General features: G+C 43.6%; 1 protein-coding gene across 8 annotated transcripts in view; it reads right to left on the bottom strand.

Moving 5' to 3' along the window:
- nbeab (neurobeachin b) overlaps positions 1–27,478 on the bottom strand; it is a 209,622-nt gene that overhangs the window by 117,603 nt on the left and 64,541 nt on the right. For all 8 annotated transcript variants that reach the window (XM_078284010.1, XM_078284013.1, XM_078284011.1 and 5 more), the window contains exons 8-22: positions 26,510–26,656; positions 19,208–19,405; positions 18,889–19,022; positions 16,510–16,618; positions 15,051–15,203; positions 13,198–13,366; positions 7,783–7,862; positions 6,906–6,968; positions 5,936–6,033; positions 5,378–5,470; positions 3,284–3,392; positions 3,098–3,179; positions 2,541–2,664; positions 1,418–1,610; positions 227–1,234 (exon numbers count right to left, since the gene is read on the bottom strand). In XM_078284010.1, the coding sequence (XP_078140136.1) occupies positions 227–1,234; positions 1,418–1,610; positions 2,541–2,664; positions 3,098–3,179; positions 3,284–3,392; positions 5,378–5,470; positions 5,936–6,033; positions 6,906–6,968; positions 7,783–7,862; positions 13,198–13,366; positions 15,051–15,203; positions 16,510–16,618; positions 18,889–19,022; positions 19,208–19,405; positions 26,510–26,656 (2,760 nt within the window). The remainder of the gene's footprint in view (positions 1–226; positions 1,235–1,417; positions 1,611–2,540; positions 2,665–3,097; positions 3,180–3,283; positions 3,393–5,377; positions 5,471–5,935; positions 6,034–6,905; positions 6,969–7,782; positions 7,863–13,197; positions 13,367–15,050; positions 15,204–16,509; positions 16,619–18,888; positions 19,023–19,207; positions 19,406–26,509; positions 26,657–27,478) is intronic.

Raw genomic sequence — 27,478 nt, 5'->3', positions numbered from 1 at the left:
CTTTGGCATTCATGATCATCTACTATTGCAGTTGCCTCCGGCTAAGAGCTTTCAGGTCATTTTGACTGTGGCGAAGTCAGGGAACCTCTACTATTGGTTACATGAGGCTGAATGCCTTTGTCATTCTAAATTAATCCATAAAAGTTATATTACAGGCTGAAATGAGAACAGTTCAGTGTACTGAAATGAGAACCACAGATCAAACACGCCGACTGCTCAGACTAACCTGTGTGGTGGTTGTCGTCAGAATCTTCTTCATCTCTTTGTCTTTGCCATCGTCTGACCTTTCTGTGTCAGAAGTGGTGCTGGCTGCATCTGCTGCACTTCCAGTCTTAGCAGCCGATGGGTCTCCTTCAGATGCCGCTGCAGCTGCGCCCTCAGTGACCTCTGGGCCTTTGGAAGAGGCTTCAGCCCCGAGCCCAGCCATAGAGCTGATGTCCCCCATGGCTGGCTGCAGTTTAAACTCCTCCTTCTCTAGGATACTGGGTAAGGATCCCAGCTCAGAGCTGCCTGTCATGTGAGCTAGAAGGCCCAGGTCATCGCTGGCGCTGGTGTGGACTTGAGGCTCTGGGCTGGGCAGGACCAGAGGCTCAGCCGGACTCAGGTCAGGCAGAAGCTTGTCCTCCATGCTGCCCGCCACCTTGCCAAACAGGAAGTTGTTGCTGTTAGGGATACTGTCCTTGTCATCATCTAGCGTAATCAGAGGGCCTGCATTTTTGACCTCCATGCTGGCCTTTGGCAACAACACACTGTTGACGTTGCTGTTGAGTTGTTCCACGGCAGCGCAGTAAACATTGTCCAACAGAGAGTCCACCTCTACCAGCGCTCCATTCTCAGACACTCCCAGAGTTTCTGAGGACAAGTCCAAATCGTCCAACTTTACCTCTGTAGCCTCCACCTTTTCGGCCTTGATGTCCACCAGGAGGTCATGAACTTCGACCCTGACCCCGTCCACCGTCCCCTCGGTTCCCCCGAGCGACTCCTCAGGCCCTTTCCCCTCGGCCAGCAGGTTGCGTGAGTCCGCGCTCTCGTAGTCCGCCTCGCTCTCAGGTGTCTGGGAATTGTCATCAATTTCCCTGATCTCAATGCCGCCCTTGATGCCCGAGGCCTGGGCAGACAGACCAGAGATGGTGCTGACCAAACCCTTCTTCCCCTTCTTAATGTTTTCCTCCTCCTGCCGCTGGTACTCCTCATACATCTTCGCCAGGTACTCCTTATGCGCCTCATATGTCACCTATGGATAAAATACAATGTTACTATCAAAGTTAGCAACATATTTATGACAAAAACCACTGTAAAGCACTGTTAACAAGAGAAGGAATGGGTTAAGTTTTCTTCCTCAACAGTAGAGGTCAGTGTTTCCTCTCCCACTAAGGCACAACAAGGGCTTTGTTGTACGGTAGAGCTTAATATTCACCTTGGAGTGGGCTATAGAGAGTGTGTCCACCCACACGCGCCACCCTCCCCACTCGTACTTGATGGCATGGTACAGCAGGATACGGAAGATGTTGTACACCATCTCAGTGATCTTCTGCTCCTCAGAGTTCTTGGGGTTGATGTAGCCCAGAGAAAACATCCAGTCCTGCCATACAGAGCACTGGAGCAGACACCTGCAGTACGCACATCACCGCCCAATTAACAACTTCAATCGACACATTTCATCATTCAGATAATAACAGGTGAAGTACATTAAGTAAGCTTTGATCTTCTCGTCTTTAGCAAGTTTAATTATACCATTTCTAATCAGTGTTGGTGGTAAAATGACTCCTTTTCTCATTAATAAGTAGTGCAACAAAGTGCGCTTTTAATTTGAAGTTTTGACATCACAGATACCAATCAAAAATAACTCATTAACTGCTCTCCAGTCCCATCACTCAAACTGCTATCTTAACACTTGATAGACCCATTATTTTTGCTGTTGTGTGTCAACATTTTCTTTATATGTCAAAATGGCACACCAATGTTATTTTACTTTTTTTTTTTTAATCATTTTGAAAAATCAAGTGATAAGACTCTACAGCAGATTGTTTCATTATTTTTTTGGCAACGGTGTCTTGCAATACAATGTGACAGCCAAGATATTAGAGTGGCAGAAAGTGAAAACCTGGTAAGTGTTTGGCTCTAATACACTTTTTTATTGAACAAGTTGACTTGAACAAAGTATTTTGTACTTATTAATTTTAGGCTAATTGTGTTGCTGATTTAGGTCAGTGGTTTCCAAAGACCTATAATTTAATTGCAATATGTCATCGAGAGAGTGTGTGTGTGTGTGTGCGTGTGTGTGTGTGCGTGTCTATGTGTGTGTGTGAGAGAGAGTGGAAAAGAGAGCAGGAATGAGCAACTGTCAAAAACTGTCACAGAAACATCTGCTCTTGAGAACATGTTGTGCATCTAAGGATGATTTAGCATCAAAATGAGCCCATTAAACATGGAACAACAAGGGGAAAAAATGTCTCTTTTTTTCGCCTTTTCTTTGATACATTAATCAGTTAGATAATTGATGCAGTGGGTGAGTAAGAGGCGGGACGAGTTCCACTCACCGTCTGTTCTCGCGGCTGTTGCTGAACAGTTTGATCATGTCGGACAGGAAGAGCCGGCGAACCTCCATCAGCTCTGTGCTGGGGGAGGAGCTCTTCAATAAGGTGGCCACCACCTTGAGAATCACTGATATCACACACACGCACAAATATCAAAATTACTACACAACTTGATAAGTTACAATGCAAAAAATCTCCATCTTAAGAAGTCAATTAGTCTGTTATTTAGTCCTAAAATCCAAATTTTCTTAAAACAAGTGAAAAAATCTGCAAGTGGGGTTGGATAATTTCACTTGTTTCCAGTGCAAATCCAACTTGTTTCAAGAATTTTGTAGAATCGAGTGTCATTTTCTTGATAGTAGTGCAGTGATCTGTCTTATTCTGATTCTTAATTTCTAGAAAACTCCTGAGACAAGTGAAACTGCATTGGAAACAAGTGGAGTTATCTCACCCCATTCACATATTTTTTCTCATTTTGAGAAAAATAAGATTTGAAGACTGAATATGAGACTAAATGACTTGCAGACAGAGTGACACTATACGCCACGAAACAAACTTACTTGGGTTCTGAATCTTGACTGTGGAGTCAGGCTCAGGATGGGGTTTGTGAACCACCTGTGTGCACACCTGCTCTGTGAGAATCTGGTGCGGAGAGAGGAGAGAAGAAGATCCAATCACATAGTCTGTATACAGAGACCAATGGTGCAATGATGTCGCGACGTTTGACAAGGGAAATGTTTTGTTACCTCGTACAGAGTGTTGTAGGTCGTCACCGTCACAGTGTTGGTGTGCAGCATGAGCCTCTCTCCCAGGAGAGTGAAGAGGCTGTGTGTGTGCATGATCTCCACCTTTCTCCTGTGGATAAACACACACACACAAATACACACACACAAGCATAATGGTAAAGTGGCTTGTTTAGAGCTCCCTAAGCCACTGAAAGGATCAGTGAATGCCGTCAGCTTGCCTCCCTATGCCTCCCCACAGAGAGCTGGGCTCTGGAGACAAGTGTCAGGAACTGCCTGCTGTCATAAATTGGGGAAATTTCGTTGAAGGTGTGTAGGATAACGAAGTTGCCCTGTCACTAGGAATGGCTCCACGATACAGCAGAGGCATACCATAGGTGAATGGGTTTAACAGTGACAAACTACTTCTGCAAACAGCATAAGGATTGCTGTCACAATGCTAAGCCAAAGCGGCTCCACTCCACTGCCACTGCCTCAAGGCGAGTTGGGACTTTCCTAACAAGTCGACAATTTTTGTATTTTGCAGAGGCTGGCAAATTGGACACTGGAGAGTGGAGTTTCTCTCTAAAAGGTATAAATATGGAAATGGGTGAGAAAAGGGCAGAGTGATGATTCATAACCAAGGTGGAGTTCATACAAGTCTGCTCCATCAGTGAGGCAGAGGGAGGAGGCCTCGCTTTGTTCTAAAACGCTTTCATGAGTCTAGCTCCAGACAAACACACTTACTTTAAATCATCAACTAAGACAAATGTGAAAATCAAGGCACATCATTTTGAATATGGAAAATGCAGTTATGTCATTTGGTGAGAAAAGGTGAGACACGAGAAATATTTAATATCCCTGCTGTGAGAGAAATAAGGAGATATCATCGTTGGGAGGAAATTTTGTGGCAAGACTACAGAGTTCTCACGTTTCTCTCACAGTCTATTTATGAAATATAAAGCTTAATATGTCATTTATATTGTCTCAGCTTCTCATACTCTTTGAGTTAATGATTATTGTGCTAGCAACATCAGAAGTTTGAGCCTGGTTCATGTCATATATTTTGCCCTCGCTCTCTTCTGCTTTTTCCAGTTCTTTTCTACATCATTGCCCCATAAAGTAGAAATATTAACTAGTACAACTAATCTTTAATTATAGATCATTGACTTCTTCACTTATCAAACCAGATGGCACTAACAATATAAGACGTAGTGTTACAAATTCAATCATCAAAAACTAATCCTAAACCTCAACAAGGCACAGAGGAACCTTTTTAAATTCTGTATGAGCTACACTAGAGCTCATAGAGAAGTAGGCCAGTGCTTTAATATTTAAGAAAGCTTTTAAAATGAGGGGTGAAGCACAGATGTCCCTTGAGGATCCAGGCCTTTCATTTGAGCTCAAGGCAGTCTACCATGGAGTGGCTGGGCTTACACCTGCCCTCTCTCCCTATTCAGCAGCCCCCGGTAACACCACAACACTTGATGCCCCTCCATCTCCATCTCCATCTCCAGCACAGCGCATCCTCCTCTTCTTTCCCCATCCATCTTTCCATTCTGGATTGTGAAATACAGCCACTCCGCCCCACGGCACTCTCTCCTATCTCTCCACTGTGCAGCATATAAAGTCTATCCTGACGTCCTGCTGGGAGGTTTATTAATTTATTTCACTCTGTGGGACAGTAACTTGGACCTCTTCCACCCTTCTCTTATCTGAAGTAATGGTTGTAGGGCACACAGCCAGGAATTCAGGTGTTCTACAAAGAACTGCAGCCTAATTTGCAAGACTGGCATCCAGTCAAGAGTTTCTGGCTCCTCTAATTGTACACTTTTTCAAAGAAGTGGCAGTAACAGATGAATCACTTCTCTGAATGTAAGACTTGATTTATGATGTTTCGGTTAGTAACCTACTAGCCTGTAGTGCTTTAGTTATTCTGCTATACTGTACATTGGAGGCACTCGGAAAGGTTTGGAATGGCAAAACAACACCATTATACACCTTTTTTTCAGAACACCTGAGGATCCATTAATCTTCTTGCAAATCAGTTTTGAAAAGCGCTGAATTAGGGTGTATAATTACAGTTCTACTGCACAGTCAATGGAACGGGTTACTTACTTATGGCCCAAATGCTTGAGGAAGTAGCCAAGGACTTTGAGGGACTGTACTCGAATGCTTTCACTCTTAGAGGCCAAGAGCTTGTAGATTACCCTGAAATAGACACAAACCGCAAAAGCTGGCAATAGCACACAATCTTGACAGAATAAAGTATAGTCCTGTTGATGAAAAGGCCTTGCTCTGGTTAGCTGACAGCCTCTTTCCTTCAGAGTGAATTCACATTAGCGTTATATGAATGTCCTAATGAAAGCAGCACACTTTCCACTATGAATTCCTCAGAACTCACAAGCAGAAACGGTAGATCGTGCGCATTTATATTTCATAGATCACACGGGGGTTTGTTTGATCATCCATGTCATATTATGAAATAAACATGTTAATATTGTTACTTTTCCCATGCAGATTCTTTTTTCTTTCCGAACATATGAATTATTCATGGGTGGATCACGTAGGCACACAGCAACAGCACAGGCGTTAGGTGCATAGGTTTATGTGAAATCACCTCTTCATTTTGTGCCTGAACAGCAAAAGGATTGTTTTTTCCCCTGAGGGGCTTACCGTATTCCATTTCTCTGGTCGAAAGCAGGGATCATGGAGGCTGGGTGCTCAGACATGAGGGCCACCAGCAGCTGCAACACATCATGCAGATTCTCATCCTGCAGACAAACCAGCAGAGAGAGAGAGACAGAGGGTTAGAGAGGGACAGAGAGAGAGAGAGAGAGAGAGAGGGTTAGAGAAGGACAAAGAGAGAGAGAGAGACAGAGAGAGAGAGAGAGAGGGGGACAGAGAAAGACAGACAGAGGGTTAGAGAGAGCCAGAGAGAGAGAGACAGAGGGTTAGAGAGAGAGAGAGAGAGAGAGAGAGAGAGAGGGTTAGAGAGAGACAGAAAGAGAGAGACAGAGGGTTAGAGAGAGAGAGAGAGAGAGAGAGGGTTAGAGAGAGACAGAGAGAGAGAGACAGAGAGAGACAAAGGGTTAGTGAGAGACAGAGAGAGAGAGAGAGAGAGAGAGACAGAAAAAGAGAGACAAAGGGTTAGAGAGGGACAGAGAGAGAGACAGAGGGTTAGAGACAGAGAGAGCGACAGAGAGAGAGAGACAGAGAGAGACAAAGGGTTAGAGAGAGAGAGAGAGAGAGAGAGAGAGAGAGAGAGAGAGAGAGAGAGAATAAGGATTTTTCTTTTTTACTTTGCTCAGAATCTGTAATTGCAAATGCAGCAGGGACGTAAACAATTGAGGTATTTATCTTGTACTCAGAAGCTGCTGTGGCGTACCTCTGAGCCCAAGGTATTCCTTACAACAGTGCAGTATCAATGGCTGGCTATTGTAGCACGCAAAGGAACAACAGGCACAATGGAAATTCAAAAAGACTCATTCAGCTGGCTGCTTGCTTAAAATACAGGCGAAAGATACCTCTGTTGAAACAGCAACTTCAAAGATTAAATGCGACCTTGAGTGCTAGTGCACCAAAGCGACAGAACGTGGAGTAATACAGTATGTGAATTCACCTGGAACCAGAAGGCAGAACCTACCTCATGCATTGTTAACAAATAGTTCAGGATGCTCTGAAGCTCATCCTCCTTCACACCTCGGTCCTGAAAGAATACCAAAGTAGAAAGACAGGTAAAAATAATATTCTGTACAAAGGGAAACGGATTGCAGGAGGGTCATCAGAGTGCAAATGTATGCCTGCCAATATCCTGACCTAGAAGCATCACAGTGTAGGCAGCGTTTGCCGAATGCGGGTGTACACCGTGCGTGGCAAATTTTCTCATTCTGGTACAATCGAAAAGTGGCGCTTTTGTGAGAAATTACCGCCGGGAGAACATGTGGTGTTTTGGCCTCCGGTGCGTCCCTTTTTATTGTCGTGTTTAGATGGAACGTAGGATTGAAACACCTCTGATGAGAACATAGATTCCCCATTATTGATTGCAACGAAACAGATTGAAGAGCCCGATAATCGTTGTTTGCCTAAGAAGCCCGGCTGGGTGATGACATCCAGACTCCAAAAGCTTATTTTCTGTCCACTGTTAAAATTCCCCTTATTTCTGCCATGCCCCGGAGAGAACTGCTACAGAACGTGGCAGGATAATTATCGGCAGAGACGGGGCATGCTGGGATGCGGGCAGCAACACAGAGACTTAAAACTGTGCTGTACAAAACAATATTAATAAACCTGAACTAGTAGATTGAATGTCATGTTTCCAAACACCAAAATACTCTGATACCCCTCCCATTGTTTTGGAAGCAATATAGCAATAAAATGATTAAGAGGCAGACCAACAGAAACAACACTCGCTGCTTCGGGGATCTTTTTGAAGGAGTTGTTGACTTTGTCAGTGTTTTCCTTGTGTGCTCCTGAAAAATGTGTGTGGGCAGCTGTGAGGGATGGAGACAGGTGGGACATACCTTCAGGATGAGCTGCTTGAGGAAGAGCAGCATGAACGCCCGCAGAGAAATTATCTCTTTTTGGGTAGGCCTCGGTCCATCTGTGGTGGGAGAGGAGAGAGAGACAGAGGGAGGGAGAGAGAGAGAATGAGAGAGTGTTTGAGCCAAATGAGAGGTTCTCCTGTTGTTTGCGTATTTTCCAGGATTTTTCTTTCTGGTAAGCCTCAGTTTAGGGGTATTACAAGTTGGAGATAGGAGTAGGTCCAATCAGGTGTACCAGGTGAGGAATGTTAGATATTAAAAGTGTAAGCCTACCTCATGGCAAATGATTTGGCATACATTTCTTTGAACCACATCAAGTAATGCTGGCTTATCCTTTCTGATGCTTTTTGGTTGATAATGAAACATTTGGAACCTCCCATGGATGTTGTTTGTCCTCCACCTTTGAGTTTTGATTGTTATCTTATCTTCTCTCTCTTAGCTTCAGTTTTACACATCGGCTTCACTTGGATTTAATGGATTCACCTTGGATGTGCTTAACAAAAGTTTCACCTGGTTTTACCAACAGCCCAGACGAGAACTGTCGACACGATTATAACAGCAGATACAGTAGATCTCCCACTTTGTAAACACACAGAGCAGAACAATTTGTACCAACAATAATTAGAGTATATTTTATTTGCAAAGCACATTTCAAGTTCAGGAGGAGTAATTCAGGGCATTCAGCTCATCATTCACGCCACATCCAAGGTCAGTGTGCAGGCTGGGTATCCTGGCCGCAGCGTCGTGCCCAGGCAGCCAGCCCAAGATCACCGTGGTCACACCTGCCCATCACGCTGGCCAATATCTCATTAAGGCTACCCACAATGCCTTCTGCCTACTCAAGGTCACTTCGGCACTCTGAAGTTAACTTCAAATTGTAATCCATCCCTGTCACAAACCTCATTCAACATCTGACAGGCCAAACACTGTCAGCAGGTATACATATGCTGTGCAAATAAAGACGAATGACAGAATGTGGCACATTACAAAGGACATTGATTAGCTGTCATATCACAGAGATGCAGCTGTGGCTGTGTGGTAGACACAAGAATTAATTTTGACACCGTCAGATCCTATCCGATATGCAGGCCTCCCTTGTTGTTTTTAACCAAAAAGTGTTTGAACGAACGCCGACTAAACGCGCAAATGGGCTGCAGCCACAAACAGATCAATATAGCACAGAGCTATTCAGTCAGGCCCATCAAAAAATACAGAATATGCCATACATTACCAATTAGAACAACACAAACAAGAATGCCCTTAGGATCAGCAGTAATTTCAATGTAGCACAAAGGCCCCATTTTAATGGCGGAACCTGGCAGTGGTGTCATATATTCATTCACTCATTTCTTATTCATCCTGCACAGCCAGTTCTACACACACTGACAAACTCTGTTGCACTTCCACAGGTATTAGCTGCTGGAAACCGGGCCAAATACAACAGCAATGGCCTTTCTGGGGAAGTGGGCCATTTTGCTCAATGTCTTTCTTCTCTGCTCTGCACTGATAAACTCCAACCCTTTCCTTGGCCGGACACATGTTCACATGAAATGGGGGACAGTGCCGTGATGACAGGTACAACGTTAGCAGACACCTGACCGTCCTGCAGCTCCAGCAGCCAATCAATGTAATCAATGCTGAGGCTCCCTGAGGTTGCAGGAGGACGCTAAGTGCCGTTGCAGCCGACACTGATTAATAGAGTGAGAGAGGGAAACCCAGTGCAGGGACGCAGCCCGACATGGAAGGGATGATAAGAGCATCATTACCACAGCCACTGCATCCAAGTTATTCACAACCAATTATGCTCAGCAGCTCCGCTCAGCTCTTGTTTCTCATTCACAGATTGCTTTACTTCCTGCATCCCAAGGGCAGAAGGAGAAAGAGTTTATTGAAAAATGATTTATGTCCATGGGATTAATGCAGGAATCTTATTTCAGCTTATGATGGTTGGTAATAAAGCCACGGCATGCACGGTGCTTCCTGTACACTTCTGCAAACTGGCCCATTAAGCTGAAACGGATGAGAATAATTTCATTGTCACTCCATAAATGTGTTTAGATAACAAAAGGCTGATTACATTTTCTGCTAACGTCTGTAAGGCTTGATCAATAAGTATCTTTATCACAGTGACAAAAACGTTCCCAGCCCTTTTCTCAACTTTTTAATATTTGTAACAACGCTTAGCCAGCCTGATCTGTTCTAGGGTTAAAATGCTGGGAAAAACAAGGCATTAAAAGTGAATGAATAATGCTCTCTTCTCTCTCCAACACTATTTCAGTGTACCACTTAACCTCCAATGGCTCCAGTTGGAGTTCCCAGGTGTGAATGTCTAAATCTGAAGCAGAGCCGTGTTGAAAGAGAGCGTGCATGCTCAAAACCTTCTCTGGCTGCAGTCAAGAATTTGTGTCTTTCATGAGGTTAATTCAGCGCAAGAAAGGTGCACACAGAAATACAATCAAACACAATCCTCGGTCAGACTACTCCTCCGCAGCACCTCTATGTCTCGGTATCACTGAAGTTTTCCCCTGTAATGGAAATAAGATGGAGCCAGCTGGAACTGACCGCGGTGACTGGCCAAACAGCTGTGCTGCCCATCTCATTACTCATTATTTGGTAAAACAAAGGCAGGGCAGAGGGAGAGAGAGAGAGAAAGAGAGAGAGAGAGAGAGAGAGATGGGGGGGTAGGGGGAGAAAGAGAGAGAGATTATGTGTTGGCTTGCGGGTACATGTCAGAGACCGTGAGAAGTTGAGCAATGGGCATCTGTGTGCGAGTGCCTGCAGTGATTCTGTGTATAAGCGAATGATACATGGCTTTAATTTGATGGCACTCTCTATTAGGACCTGTGAAAAAAAAAAAAGAGGCGGCACTTCCAGAAACAGAGTGACTAGCTGGAGGAGCTCCGTTTTAAACGTCCTCTCTGTGTTCCTATAATTGAACACTTCATTATCTGCTTGGCTCTCTCCCTCTTTGTCTGTCTCTTTGTTTGGCCATTTCTCACTGTAGAAGGACAGAGAGAAAAACCGACCTGCCAAATCAAGCTCAGATCAATGGAAACAGACCCACTCTGAAAATTACCTACAGCAGGAAAGTGATCCATTTCAAGATATGTTTTCACTGGCGTCTCTCAGACATTTTCTCAGCCTATTAAAATCTCCCTGGGATTCCAGGACAATGAACAACATATTTACATTTGTGTTTGAAAAGGCTACATTTAGAGAAGGCTTAACTAGAAGGCTTGTCAGAGGCAGCTGGTTAACAAATATGAATTGTTGTACAATATATCATTGTTAATGGAGTAACTGTGTATGTGTGTGTGTGTGTGTGTGTCAGTAGCCCAGCATTCCATCAGGACTCTGCATCACAGCCATGCAATAGCTGCTCTATCTGTTCTGTCGAGCAACGGTTCTCCAGCATTTTCCCGGAACGACCCACATTTTTAAAATGTGCATTTCTTTGCAATCCAAAACGTCTTCTGTTTTAGATTGCTAACCCACAAGCACACAGAGTTTTACCCCAGGGATTGGGAAAGGCACTGAATAAGGCAACAAAAAAGTAGATCTGGTATCAGTTTCTCCAGAATAATTTGGAGACCCATTTTAATGTTCACATGACCCACCGGTCCTGAAGCTCTATCTGCATAAAAAGGCTTCATGCATTTCAATCCACCAATGTTGACAGTCGTCTCATTAACATTTTCCTAGTTATAGTGACTGTGCGGACTGTGACTGTATAGTGGGATATAGTTACACATTGCAGGAACTGCAGTGCATATACACTGCAGCACACACTGTGTCTGATCATAGTTTGTCAAAGGTAGCTTTGTTGGGTCCCTTGTGGCAAAAACACATCTCTAGATTGCTACAGTGACTTTGATTATCCCACTTCACTTAGCTATGAGGGGATGTACTGTAGCTAGCTAACACACACACAAAGACACAGACCCACAAACATACACACACAGGACACCCCCGCCTCTCTCTCTCTCACACACACACACACACACAAAACCAAGGCTTACACAAGATCTTGCTGTGTTTTCCTGACTTTGAACAAATGATATGGCTAGTTGTCCTTACGATGCTCCTACACAAAACAGCACTATACTGCAGAGGATAAACAGAGACAGATTTTCCTAACGTGATTTATACAACAGAATCTATTATTCAACAGTGGAAACAACAAAAAAAAAATCTACCTAGAGTGCCCAAGGCTTTAGACAAGATAGAATAAAGTCATGGAAAAGTTCCTCTGATGTCCAGGCTAAATTTAGCCCACCGTCCTAGAACATGAGCTCTAGATAGGTTTGAGCTTTCATCACTTATTAAGTCTTGTAAAGTTCCCTTGCACAGTGTCAGAAGGAGGGATAAGGGACGGATTAAAATGAGGGAAAGTGAGATTGAGGGAGCTGTGGAAGGACCTAACTTACAGATATGTGTAACCCTAAGCCTAGCCTCTGTCATTACATACACTAACCTGTCTGAAGTCAATTATGAGGACTCCCAGCCCCAGTGCCTTGATGTGGCATATAGGCTAAAATATTACTGTATTCAGCCAGTTCTGGCACAGGCTCTCAAACTAAATAACGATTGTAATGTTTCTTTCTTATAGACATTATTAGTAGTGTAAACAGTGTTGATGGAGGGTAATATGTTACATGAACAGTTAATTAGGCAAATAGTTAAAAACAAATACTACTACTACTACAATATAATAATAATAATAATCTAAAAAATAATTTCTTATGACATCATAAGTGCTACACCATTGTAGTCAGGATACAAACTTCAACTTGCAGGAAATAGATTTATCAAGCCTCAGCGCAGCACAAACTGAGCCCACAGCACCCACATAAAACGTCCCCTAAACCAAGACATAGATTGTTTCAGAAAAGAGGAATGGAGAGCAAAAAGGAAACGACAGTTCAAGGACACTTTCACTCCCGGCACAGCCTGCTTGGTGATGTGCTGTTGCTTCATAGAGCAAGGATGCCATTCATATCGCTGGCCAGGTTTCAGAGCCCTAACACCCACACCAAGCCCCCTACCGGGAATGACAGTATTGATGTGGCGTGTCTGCCTCACTGTCATTTCCAGTGATGGCCACGGTCCTAACAGTTGACAGGCAAGAGCTTCCATGTGGAGATGACTCATTTCAGATGTGGGGGAGCTGCTGCCATTTCAGGAAGACACTTTCATAGCAGGCTGTGACTGTGCACAATTGTGATTGTGATTGGCTCACTCCCCATCCATTCCTTTCCAAAAGATTGAGCTTCGGCTGGACGAGCCTTCAGATGGACGGGAAATAGTTCATAAAAAACGGAAAAACTAAATCCAATGTAATGAGATAAATACGTTACAAAAAAGGCAAATAAAACTTGAGCTAAATGTGCTCACCGAGGCCCTTTGGCGTGATGCCGCTGCAGTCTGCAGGGTTGATGGCCCAGTAGTAGTACTTGAGAGTATGCATGAGCTGCAGCACTGTGCCCACTCGACGGATCGTGGTGTAGATGGTCGCCGTGCCGATGAACTCAGCAGAGAGGTACGTGTACAGAGAGAGCTGTACCTGGAGTGGAAACACACACACACACATCCATATGTTATCAACTTGTGCACAGTGAATATACTCCTAAGTACATGAAAGAAAGCACAGACAGCATAATCCAGCGCTGAACCAACGCTTATACCTTTCCAGACTGAACAAGATATTCTACTGAGCTGGACTGCAACAGCTGAGCCTATCATCCTTGCAGGTGTATGGCATTGACGGGCACGCTTCCACTGACCCTACATTACTCTACTTCATAATTGTCCCAGCTCCACTCTGTTCAGTGATGATTAGCATGTCCTCTGTAATTAGCAACAGACCTGAGAAGAATTCTTATTCCCACCACAGTCATTCCAACACAAAACACCAAGGGCCTTTTGCCATTTGTCAGAAATTACAAGATATTAACGAGTCAAATGTGAGTCATGATGAAAGGCAGCAATGTGGTGAGGATGATTTGATTTGGTTTGAGGCCGCTGAAATTAAACGCTGAAAATAATTTAATACCACATTGTTGGTAATGCAATTTCCACAAAAATGGAAAAGTGGAATGCACTCGTAAAATCAGTTTTGTCTAGTGGGACATGGCTAGCAAGGACAAGGTCAGTTGGTCCATGTAATTAATACACATTGCATGATCCCATCATTCACACTGCCTGCTCTCTGTATCCAGCTCTGTTTGAGGGAAGGGACGGAGGAAATGTGGACTATGCGGCATGTCCTAAGGGAAGAAGCCAGCGTAGCTCTCTGTGCCGATGTAGCTAAAAGCGTTCTAACCCACTTCATTACCTCTGCTGTGTTTCTCTCTTTTTTTTTTCTCCCTCTCTCTGCTCCATTTTGGAGGAGTGTCACAGGCCAGCCTCCAGACACTTCTGTATTTATTTCCTCCTTTTATTTATTCATGGCAGAGCCCCACCGGCAGCATTGCTGAGGCAAATGTATTCGCCACACAAACTCAGCTCCTTTGATATACCTCATCCACTTTTTTCACGGGTCATTATAAAAAGGAAAAAAAAAAATCACTCTGGAACATTTAAAAAAAAACTTCTTTGGGTTTAGCACAGGAGAGTGAAAGCAAGCAATCAACTCTGCAGCCATGAAATCTCTAATAAATGTCAGAATATACCTAGCCAGAGTGTTGGGTTAGTGTGCTGCACTCGACTCCATTTTGCCATATGTGATACGTTTGGCAGTCAATGTCAGTTGGCCCCTATGCACAAACCGGCAAGGGGCTAAACTAGAAAATATTCATTAATTTGACAACTTTAGGAACAGCATCAGCATAATTTTGCCTTTGGCTCATTACCAACATCAGTTTGCAGTAGTAGGAAAGTATGGGTAGAAAATTTGCCTGTCTTCAATCATCATATTTCAACACTGCTTCTTTTTTTTTTATTACCACCCACACAAACTCTGTAATCAGTTACTGCCATGGGGAATTTGACTAACACTGTCTCTCTACACTCTACAACATGCACAACTGCCACCCATATTTCCTTTGAATTAGTCACATGTCAGGAATTAAACTCTGATTTTAATTTCACTGAGTCGTTAAAGAAGCGAGATATTATTGTGAACAGTCCTGCATGATGCAAAGCGCTACTGAAGCCTCGAGTGTTTGAAAGCTCCCGATATGCATCCACTACAGCCCGCTCACCTGGCCTTACATGGGCTGAGAGCTACGCTACCTGGCTGGGCTCACCTTGGCAGGGGTGTGGATCCAGATGGCAGCGTTGAACAGGATGTGGTCACACAGCTGCTTGAGCAGTGGCGCCCCGTGCGTCAGACCGTCCAGATACTTCGCAAAGGACAGGAACTGCTCCAGTACGGCCCTGGTGATGTGCACACGTGACGACTGCAGGAAGAAGCACAGAGTCATGTCAGATAATGCTCGTCATGCCGGACCAATACATGAGTGTATATTTGTGCTTACTGATATTGATTGTATTACATTACTGCATGTCACAAACTGTTTTGCAATATACATAGTGTAAGGTCCTGTAAGGGCCAGTGAGTACTGTCCTCTTATTACTTGCTGTAGTTGATACTATTCATGTCATAGTACCCAATAAAAAGCTCCTGATTCTGATAAATGGATGATTGATTCATTGATTTACATAGTCATTTTGTCAAACCGTGAATCTAAAAACATGAAGAAACAGGGAAAGTTATAGATGCTTGACTTTGCAGTGAGGCAGAGAATTTCACTTTGATGAGTACCCATTACCATTCCTGTCTGGCACCTGTTCCCTGCCCAGGTGGGGGCTGAGTGAGGGCAGGGGAGAGGGAAAAATGGAGGGAGAGAGAGAAGGGAAGGTGTGGCATAAACAGATCAAGAACAGATGGTGCGATATGTGGAAGTGAGAAACCTGGCAGCGGGAAGGAAGCAAGAAAAAAAAAAACGGCAGCTCTCAGGTGCCGACTCTGCCTGGCTGTTAGTTAACAGCAGCTGCAGCCAGCAGGCAGGCAAGTCACTGAGTGACAAAGTGGAGTCATTTCTCAATGCTCCAAAAGAGCCAACGCTCTGGGGAGGCCAGCAAGCTGCTAGATCTGCATCACAAAATGGGTAAATAAAGATTGATGCGGAAAGAGAGAGAAAACAAGGGGGAGAAAGAGAAGAGAGACAGTCTTGTGGTGTTCCTCCTCTAGCTCTGTTCATTTCAAAGATACATGTTCAGGGCTCAGGCTCTGCTACCGGCGATGGAAGATCAGAGTGTGTTGACAGGACTTGGAGGGTTCAGACTAGATACTGTGCAGATTGATGGTGGGGAAAACAAAGGAAGTTTCAATACCAAATGGCTTTTTCAATTTGTCAAAAACTTCTGGAAACTCTGCACAACAATACACCATTTTTCTATTCATCATCTCACACTATGAGGAAATGAAGAGTTGTACCTATTCATTTTTCAAATCACTGTTTAAACGCTGGCCAAATGATGCACTGTGGACTCTACTTGTTCCCAGAACATGGGTCTACAGTATGCTGGAGTCTCTCTGATAGCATTTTATTGAAAGCGAGAGAGTAAACAAGACTTCAAAGTGCACCCTTTGAGATGAAATTGGTTAAATTGGCCGTTTGGAAATGACAGCTTCCAGAGAAAATATGATATGTCATTGTATTTGGGAGACTGTGGTGTGATATTACGGAGGCTCTACTGTACCTTCTCCAGTAGGTACCCAATCACCAGAAAGCCCTTTCCCCCCAGCATCTGCTCCTGCATGGCGACAGAGCTCTTCAGCAGCTCCACCAGGAAGGCCAGGAGAGTGGCACTGCAAAACAAGAGCACACAGTCTCTCACACAGAGCTAAAATACCCATCTATTCACAGGCACGCTATTCCTTTGTGGACACACTCGTCAGGTGGTGAAGGAGTTACTCTATAAACAGCAGCAGCAGGGAGAGACAATGTGGCAGAGCGAAAAAAGGCTAAACCAAGGTCATTTTCAGAAGATGTCAGCAATCGGCTGGGAGCCCTAGCCCATCACTTTCATCCCTCTTCAATTCAGAAGAAACGGTTTGCTAGCTGTGTCCTCTAGGGAGGAGTGGAGAGCGGGGTCTGGGTGGGGGGTGGGAGGGGGGGACCACTGCATTGAGGGCAATTTCTGTCTTTGTTGCAGGGACTCTCAGTTGAAGCCTTTGGCTGAGCGACAGTGGCACTCACTGACACTTCTTAATCGGCTTTCCCTCACATCCTCTAGTGGGCTCCACTCCGCTTAACAAGGACGCAATCACTCCTCTGCAGACTCGCTCATAGATACACACACACACACACACACACACACACTCTATCGAATGTATGTATACCCTTCCTCTGTCTGGTTTTATTTGACCCCACACCCCATCACCACTACCACCTCTCACTTCTCACTACTACTGCGGCCTGAGCCAGGGTGAAGGACACATACAGCGCTGGGAGACACCCAACTCTGTCTGTTCCTGGATCAGTCTCGTCTCTGTCTGATCCTTTCCCACAAGCACAGCCTCTCTCCAATGTGGCGGAGCAGTAGTGACTGATGTTACATCACCACTTTGTAGAAATCAGGATGACTGAGAGCAACATGAGCCAAGATGTTTATTGAGAGGATTGACTTTTTTTTTTTTTTTTAATCACTATTGAAGGTGCCGTTGGGGGCAGATGCAGCAGAGCCACAGCAGTCTTATAGAGTTTACTGTTGCAGAGGCTTGCAACTCCTCAGCCCAGCAGGCTAAGCCTCTAGCAGCGCTCAGTCTAAAAGGCATGGCAAGGACAGAGCAAGTGGTAGGGAGAGTGGCAGACTGTGCGGGAAAGACCTAGACATGCTAGAGAGAGAGAGAGAGAGAGAGAGAAAACGAGAGAGAGGAGAGATGAGAGAAAACTACAGAGGCAGAAAGCTGTGGACATCAGGGGTTTTGCGCTGCTGTGTGGCCACTCCTGCGTCTGTCTAGTCGTGCCGCTGTCGCTGAGCTAAGACGGGATTAGAGCAGAGCTCCGGCTGCATCCAGGACACAGTGGGGAGGCTTTGGACTGGCCAAGTCCAGATGACGGGGATGAGAGAAGTCTAAACCAGGGAGCAGAGAGATAATAGAGGGGACCTGGGCAGAGATAGACTAGTGGATGGCAGAAGTGCCACTAGTCTATCTCTATAGCTACTCTGGAGTCTGTAACTGCGTATTTAGGAGTAACATTTTGTTTTTTCAGTACATTAAAGCTGCACAAGGCATTTTTGGCCGTGAGGTTTCACTGAATGCTGAGGACTTCAATACCCAGAAATCATTTGTAACGTGACATCAGCACATTGAGCCCTCCTTGGACGTAAATTTCTTCTTCTTAGTGGCTGGTGGGGGTGGAGGTGGTGAAGGAAATCTTTTTGAAGCAGGTTCAACGGAGCACTCGCTCACTGCTGTTTAGAAACAAGTTTTGTATTTTGCTCTTAAGTTTCGATTTGTCATTTCCTGTAAACTGAGATTTCACGCCAGTGACTATACCCAACACCTAATAATAATAGTATTTTGGGCAAATAGAGTGAATCTACGGGGTCTCAGTTAGAGGGGATATAGGCTATAATATATAATATGGGACGCTCTTCTCTGTTGCAGCCCCACTTTGTGATTTAGGCTGATAGGACAAGTTTATTTTACATAAAAATGTTGCCTAGTGCAGCTTTATAAAGTCTGTAATTTCACTTGAGCGATTTTTAAGCAACTTGTACTTGAATTACTTCAATTTTTGAAGTACTTCAATTTTTAGTCATATGAGCGGGGTGTGCAATATCTGTCACCATCTGTCACAGTTAAACACAGCCTCTTATACGTAGATGAAAGTGTTCTGTCACAACAGCAACAGCTTCATACCTGTTTTCACACCCAAGTCTCGTTTCAGCCTTTGATTTTTGTTAATAGGAACAAAATTAAATCAAAGCCACAACAATTCCAAAAGCAGCAATTCAATAAATGTTGGGGCTCACTTTATGACCTGCGCTTTTACTTGTATAAGACATCTACTCACATTTCCAGGGAGTAAAATTCTGACGTAAGAGCGCTTCTACTTCTACCACACTCACCATACAGTGGTCTCCACCTGGCTGTCGTTCAGCTGGTGGTAGTCCAGCTGAGCAAAGAGGGGAAAGAGCACCTGGATCCCACCGATGGAGTGGATGGCACTGTGGATGGAGTGAGTCACAGTGGCTTTCACATCCTGTAGGGAAAAGATAAAACGCATTCACACACAACACACAAAAACGACTGGCAAGGTTCATCTTTATAATGATACAGCACATTTGAACACTTTATTGTGTAAATTTCTACAGAAATTCAACAGAAATGAATGAATCAGAATCTGCGGTACTGTAGAGAGAGGTGGAGCTGTCTTTGGTGACTGACCTGTAGCATAAGTGCGTGGGGCGAGTGCACAAAGATGGAGGCATTTTCCTTAGGTGAGGACTCCAGGCATAGCTGGGCGTCGGTGGCCTTGGCGTTATAGGTGAAGGCGATGGAGCTGGCCAGCTTGCCGTCATACAACACCTGCTTATGATGCTCTGCTAAGTGGATATCGCTCTCTGACTTAAACTTAAACGTGCTCTGGGACAGGAGAGATGAAAGGAGGAAGGAGGGGGAGAGAGAGAGAGAAGGAAAGAGAGAGAGTAAAAGAGAGTGAGTGAACGGTGGTTCCTTACTGCACATGAAAAAACATTTTTGTATTAACAACCACATATTTCTGGAGGTTAAGATTTTTTCCTTGGCACTGAGAAATTTGAGTACTATTTCAACACTTCCAATTCATGTTATAGTTTACATTTTGAAAACTTGTTTTTTTATATTTCTTAAAAGTTACCCTAGCCATGGCAGTATACCTTCACTGCAATGTTGGGAAGATTCTTACAGCCGGCTATCATTTTGTAATGTTGGAACCAACAACACAAGTGACAGCTGACTCCGCAAAACTGACTTAATACTAATAGCCATGGCAACAGCATATTTGCTTTTCAGTGAAGTAAACCACTGTTAATATGATTAACAAGCAAGCGAGGGTTGTGTCAGTGCAATTGTAAGCTGAGTAGTGAAATTAATCTGCATTATGTTGTTACTTTGCTTCAGGCAAGCTACTTTGGAGGTCAGAGAGAGTAAAAAAGCAAGACAAACAATTATAGCTGCTAGCAGCAACATGGCGGCCAGGAACAGCTTAGCAGTTTAGTCATGAGGGAAAAAGGGGATAAGAGGAGGAGGAAATAAAATCTGTTAGGCTTAAATAACACCTTTTAACCTTTGGAGGAATTTCACCTAAACCAGCCAGCATACGTAGCTGTATTAGAGCAGGGTTTTAAAAAGCTGGGGCATTTTGAGGATCCCTGGTGGTCTTCATGTCCAAGAAAATCTTTTACCACAGTTACTGTGCTTGAACAAAGGAGGAAAGAAAGAAAGAAAGAAAGAAAAAAAAGAAAGAAAGAAAGAAAGTTTTCTTACAAAAACAACAGGCTGCCTGAGGACTGTAATTTCATTTCAGATGGACATAACATTGAATTGTTGATTTGGCGGGTGCAATAACTTAAATTGTTTTATAGTGTTTTATCTTTGTGTCTCATGGGGAATGGATGAAATACATAGTAAGTGGCAAGTTACTGGTCATGTTGTTATTTGTTGTATCCTTCTCATTTGGTTTCATTTTTGATTTTCAGCTTTGAGTTTGTATTATTTGGAACTTTCCAATTTACCTCTAAGGGTACATCGGCTGTTTTATGACAATCTTCAGCTTATGTTGCAGGTAAGATGATGAGGAAGATCAGGGGGTGATGAGGAGGGTCAGGAATCATCATATAACCCTGGTGATGATGATTCAAAGCTGCTTTGATACCTCAGATCAATGTTTACCTGCATTAATTTAGCCCAACCATTTAATCCAGCCTGTCCTGGAGCCTGTCCTCAAGCCAAGTCTCTTGGAGATACATTGAAATGCAAAAAAGTTGGAAAGAGAACCTGACATGAATTTATCAAAAGCCTGGTAGTGTTTATGGGTTGCTCACTTTTACTCATCACACATAAGTTTTTGGCAACGTAATACAAATTACTTCTTTACTGAAGGCAGTGTTTATCTGTCCAAATACTTTTGGCACCTGTAAAGTGGAGGAGGGAGGAGGGAGGAGGGAGGAGGGAGGAGGGACGGGGGAGGGGGGGCAAGTACAAAAAAGCTGGAGTTTTTTAAATGTTTATCCAATACAGCTGAAAATACACTCAAATTAAAGCCGACAGTCTGAAATCTAGCCTCAGAGTTACTGTCATTTCGCATTCACCGTAATAAGGCTTTGAGCCAAAACATTGCACAATGTGAGGTTGAGCAAATACGTGTACAGCTCACAGTATAGACAAGATATCGCCTTCTCTTTTTATCATTCTGTCAATCATCTTGGATTTCAGCCCCCCACCGCGATCTCAAAGGAGAAAAAAAATTAAATTCCAGGCGCTCCTGCTGAGATGGAGCAATGCGACTTAAATTCTTAAATTGCCTTTAATTCTCCTCACTACTGAAAACTGATGTTGAATTAACTACACTGATGACTTAATAACTACACTGATAACTAAGAGTTAAAACCAATCTGGTGTCTCCTATCCAACTCATTATGGATTTTGAATATTGAATATATAATGTGGTATGTTGAAGATATCTTTAGGACAGATGGGTCTTGGAATTTCTTAAAATGTTTTCGCTGGCATGTATTCAGACGTCTCAAGGCAGAGTGACAGCTGGCTATAAGGAACTGGAGGCTCCATCACGCTCAGTGGCTCAGTAACACATTCATTATGGCTAACATAACAAATAGTTGATCGATAATAGAGTAGTCTTAATTTACTCAATCAATTAGCTGTTGGCAGATGAGTTCAATTAATTCGTCAATGCCCTGTGAACGGAATATACTTAATAGGGATATCAAGTCCTCTCATCGGGAGGGGGGGGTTTGAATAATTAATGACAGAAACTTCCTTCCTTCGCTGTCACACCCATGGACAGGAGGGGGATGGTGATAAAGATAAGGAGAGACAGGGAGAGTTGAAGTGATAGTGTGGGAACAACCAGCGGCTTCTAAAGGGATTGCTGTTCATCGACAGGATAGATAGATCTGTTATGCAACACAAACAAACACGGGTCATGCACCGAGCCTAAAATGCTTCTAAATCTCGCTTGCTTGTTTTCGGTGAGGTAGCAGCAGGATAAATGGTGGCAGTGAGGGGAAGAGCTTACTGAAGTTGTCAAATTGTAGAATAACTGCACATTCCATTTTGACTCTGCTTCTAAAATGCACATTTATTTTAAGTAGATGGCAATCTTTAAAATAAATATCCCACGTCAGGTGTTTAATAATATCCCTTATGTTGTACAGCTGCTAGGAATATTCAGAGGCACCGCATATGAAGAAGCTTGTTTTGAAAGAAAATACATTGAGCAGGTTGGAACTTTACCAAGGTAAGTTTCCTGCTCCAAGAACTTAAAGCGCCCCCGTGTTTCAGGTTTTACTTTGTGGAACTTGATCCTGCTGTCAAACAATATTAGTCAAATGCTTGTATACTGGCTGGAGCTGTTTGTTACCAGGCAGCATTAGTGCAGCAAGCATTCTACAAGGAAGCATCAGACACTAATGGGGTCGTGACACTTTAGTTGGCGTATCTCATTCCAGATACATGATAAAAGAGTAAAAGAGGCCTTCGGTTCATTTGCCTATCTGCTATGATCAAGGCCACACATCAGCCTGCATGTGTCTCATCATGTAGTCTCTTTAACACCCTTCAAAGTTCCTACTTGTGGAACCCAACAGACACCAAGACGAGAAATAACAAGCTCCAGTGCCCAGCACTTCAGTGCGGAGCCCCGTCGCAGTGTGAAAATAATGATCCCATGGGTTGTGGTTAATGACCCCTGTAGTATGACAGCATCAGTCCACAGGCCAGCCAGTCATACAAAAGGATTACAGCACAGTTGGCCCATACTCTTCCAGCGCCGGAGGCTACCGCTGACGAGGGGCATCCCCCTTACTCCCTCGCAGCAGCAGACGTACACTTGACAAGCCGGGGAAACTCCCAGGCTGCATGAAGTCTGCCTACAGACTCACTCTTAGTTCTCCGTGGTCACTGATCTGAATCAATGGCCAGAGATGCAATAATTTCAACTGAATGCATGATGTTGAAAACAGGGGGAATAAAAGTTTTCTTAATGTTGACTGTAGAAGAACAAAGAAATGCCAGTTACATCTTCAGCCACCCATCTACCTGAGATGTTTTGTGGGGGCCAGTTAGTGTAACACTGGACAATGAAATCACAGATTGGGGATGGAGTCAATATACTTCCAGCCAATACTTGCAGATTCTGTTTGAAATTAGTGTTGTTTTTGTCGTGTTCATTTAAGTTGGTAGAAGAAAGGACTAAATGAGACTGGCATTTTGGGGCTTCTTTAATGACGTGTTGCTCTATTGACAGCTTGGAGCCATTTACAGGCTGACAGGGCTGGAGATTTATTCGACACCTGCAGACAGCTTAAGTGCTACCTGCTGCAGAGCAAGGAGGAGTGGGCCTCAACATCTATAGCAAGCCTACAGCGCCAACGTCACGTCACACTGAAAGAAGACAACCTAAAGTTAACACAAGCAATCAACACGACTGCTGATCCCTGCTCTGTGACATTCAAGAACATATAGAACAGGCACCAAAGAAGAAAAATAAAAATGGCCTTTTGAGCAGTTGTGTTACTCTGTAATGAAATGTCTAGATGTCTGTGATAGCTTTTGTTTTGGTAAGTTACAAACACAAATGGTCACAAGGAATTTTAACACTGATGGTCATAATATTTCAACACCACTAAAAAAAAAATAGGCTGCAGAACATCCAAAACCAGCCAAGTCAAAGCCAATCTAACTCCAACTTTGTCATGTAGATGCAGGCCTACATAGTACCAAGTGAGGTTTTGACATTTGTGAGCTTGTCGTGTAATATTGCGCATCAGATATTGCCGTGTTGTATGGTCCCTGCACAGAGATAACATTTGTCTTCCTTGACAAGGGAGAGCCAGGAATGTGCAGTCACTGTCTCTTCTACAGTAATCTGTGCTGCATACTGCATAGCAGTGTTGCCAAGTTCAACAGGCAAAGCTGACTCATATACAACATATAAGATAGTGACGATGAAAGAGGGCAAAGATAGAAATAACTATAAGAGCATCATCAGGCTTCATTGGTTTGACTGATTTCATTTGACAATTAAAAGAAACATAGAGCACAGGAAAATCATGTGCAGTTTTCAGAAAATGTCAAGGATAACACAATAAAGCTGGTGAGCTTATTTCCACTGTGGTCCTTGATGGAAAGGGGTAAATGGAATTATAGGATGCAATCATACTATACCTGGCAAAAAGACAAAAATGGCAGCCCAACACATTCAAGAAACTATATGATACATACAGCCCAACACATTCTAGAAAACTATACATCACGTTCCAGTTTATAATACAACAAAAAACACAACAGACTGGTCCACTCAATGACTAATACTTTGTGTACAGTACAGCTGTCAGTGGATATAGCTGGGACTGATGTTAGGACACTAGGCTAGACCATTTTTCCCTAAGCTGGAATGAGAAAAGTGGTTAACCGGCCTAAACACACTAAGAGGGCTTTTTTAAAACTCTGTCGTGGGGTTGCGTTTGCTATTATCCTTTGGGAATTAAATTCTACATCCCCAGTTACGTCTCACAAAACTGTGACGCAATTCCCTTGTGTGACTCACTCAGCCTACATCTTCTTAGTCTTTAACCAAGGCTTGCGAACTCTTCTAAACCAGCAGTGATGAATGACAGTCAGATATGATAATCAGTTGCTGTCAGCCCCAGGGTCTTTGTATAACCACCATCGCCCCTCGACGTTATTTCTGAATGGCTGAGAATGTTCTTGACGTGAAGTCTGTCATATAAATGGCAATATTAAAGAGAACTGGATTGGTGCTTTAAATGAAGTACCAGTGGTCCGTGCAGGTGCAGAGTTTCACATGCAGCATTATGAAAAGAGCCCCGGGAATATAAGATTCCAGTAACAGGTCTGTCAGTTTCATAGCCATAAGTCATACTGTGCAGTAGAAATAGTAACCTTAGGCAGCAATTATCTGTGCATTTCAGCTTACCACAGTCGTTAGAGTTACATGAAATATAGTATGTTAGCAAGGGGAAGCGTGTCAAACATGGGTGAGATGAGCTTGGATCAGAAAATAAATTATACATCAGTACAGATGTTTGTTTTTTTCCCCACTCCAGCCGTGGAGCAGAGCTGAAACAGAGACAGCTGGAAGTCCAATGTCGATAGCAGATGTACGTGTCCGTGCCCTGATCTGCTGCGCACAGACTGTTCCTGGCAGCTCTAGATGAAAACAGACAGGCCTCTGCTCCCCAAGACACCACACTCATTGTGCCAACCAATCAGTGGGCCCGACTGCTCCCTGACCTGCCTCCTCAACTCACCTGGCTGGCCCAATCCCGAACCCCACAAGCAACCCCATTCACAACTTCATCAAATGTAGGTAATTGCCTCCCCAGGATACCATCTTCATTATTTCAAGAAATCTGGAGGGTCGCTCCGCTGTGTGTTCGCTCTGTAATCGAAGGTCTGGAACCACAGTTAAGGAGGGAAACGGCAAGTCACCGGCGATTAGAGAAAAGACCAAATGATAGGCTCTCCTGGGAATCTCCAGGCATTCACAGGCCTGTCTGTTGTGTAAAGCATCCGTCTCACAGTCTTCAACAGTGTAGGTCTTGCTCACTATATTCCTGACTTGATGCCATTGACTGCCACTGCTTTCTGACATACACACAAGGCATCTGACTTTAAACACAGAATTCAGAGAATAGTCAGAATTCTGAGTTTAGTCAGATGTCTGACTTTAAACTTAGAATTCTGACTATTGTCGGAATTCTGACTTTTCTCCGAATTCTGACTTTAAACTTAGAATTCTGACTTTAATCATCTTCTGTAGTGAACTGTCTCATAAAAGCAAAAATGCCCAAAAGATCAATGAATCGTATTGATGAATCGTATCACCAAGTCTCTAAACCAAATGAACCCGGTGCAACTCTGAAAAATAAATCATTAGTTACTGAGTACAGGATGTAACTCCTAGGCTATATGAACTAACAGCAGCGCTTCATGAACATCAGAGGCAGAGGGTGAGAGAGGGAGTAAGAGCATACTCTGAATTTGTGTATAAATTGAGGGCGCATTACTTATTCAAGATGAGTGGCATACTTGGGGAAAGAGGAGTAAACAACAAAACTTGCAAAGCAAATACTTAGAATAGCCATCACAAGATAAACATTCTCCATTGAATCACCTTCTGGGTAGGTCAGCTTTTCTATATTCCAAATCTTTTGGTCATTGTCGGTTAGCTTGGGAGCGCTACACCTGCTGCAGCTGATAAAAGTCAGCTCAGGACTATACCCCCCCCCCTGAGTGCCTGCTGCTCCCCTCCATATATTGTGCCATTATTCCTCAGGAGTGGGTAATTTATGCAGCCGTTTATCTGAACAGAAAAGCATAGCTCCCAGGATAGAGACACAAGGCAAGGAACTGCAGCAAGGCAGCATTGAGCATTGATTTCAGACTGATAGGTGATGCAGACTGCTTACATGTAATCTAATTTAGCCACAGTCGAGTACATACCTTATAGCCTGGTCCTAGCTGATGAATTGCAAATATCTGTGCCGGATTGAGCGCTTCACTGAACACGTAGACGGCGCCTAGCTGCCCACAGAACACTCTGTTAGCGTCCGCTGTCTCCGAGGAGCCCAGGAAACACTTATCGTAGCTCTGGAGAGGGACACAGAGAAGGAGAGGCCACGTCCTTTTACACTTCAGGATGAGAGCAACAAAATATCCCAACTTCACAGACAGCTGAATGACAAGGAAATTAGGCAGAGGAAAAAGTGAGAAGCCGACAGGATAAATAAAGAACCACTGGGATACAGAACCACAGGTTGAGAACATTCTGCTGAAGGGTTTGCTTGAACAGTTTTACACTAAGCCTGCAGGAAATCTAAATATTTTGGGCTGGGAAATTCATTTTCATACAACAATCCAAATCAGCAGGGAAGGCAAGCACTTGTTTTCATCTTCTTCCATGTTGTTTCAGTATCTGTCTTGACAATCCCCTAACTGACAGAGAAAAACAATGGCCCTGATTTACAAAGATTAGAAGGCTCAATACAACCTCTGGGAGAGTGAGAGTATGTACAGTGTTTACATTCGACGCAAAATTGATGTCTAATTTACAACCGCAGCAGTTAATTACACAATCAGTGAAGGGAACCTCCTGCTAACCGCATTTTTGCATGTGAAGAAAGGCTTCAAAGTGAGCTAGCCTGATAGTGAGTGGGGAAACCGTCAATATGGAGATCTACACAAATGGCATTTGATAAAAACTGAATTCTATAGAGAAAACAAAATCTTGTTAATTAAGCTTGAACATCTTTAGATGTGACCCTGTCAAGAGTGTCAGTCTCACCTGATTTTTTTTTTCCAAAATTCATTCACAATGTAATTGTTACAACTTTTTCTTCAGAAATGATGTATTGAATAGTGAATAGTGTCATACCAAAATTGTACTGAACAAAAATACACCTCACCACACAT

This window comes from Centroberyx gerrardi, chromosome 6 (assembly GCF_048128805.1).
Source record: "Centroberyx gerrardi isolate f3 chromosome 6, fCenGer3.hap1.cur.20231027, whole genome shotgun sequence".
In the NCBI taxonomy this organism is placed as follows: Eukaryota; Metazoa; Chordata; class Actinopteri; order Beryciformes; family Berycidae; genus Centroberyx; species Centroberyx gerrardi.
The sequence above is the reverse complement of the archived record's forward strand: the minus strand, read 5'-3'. Positions and strand labels throughout refer to the sequence as shown.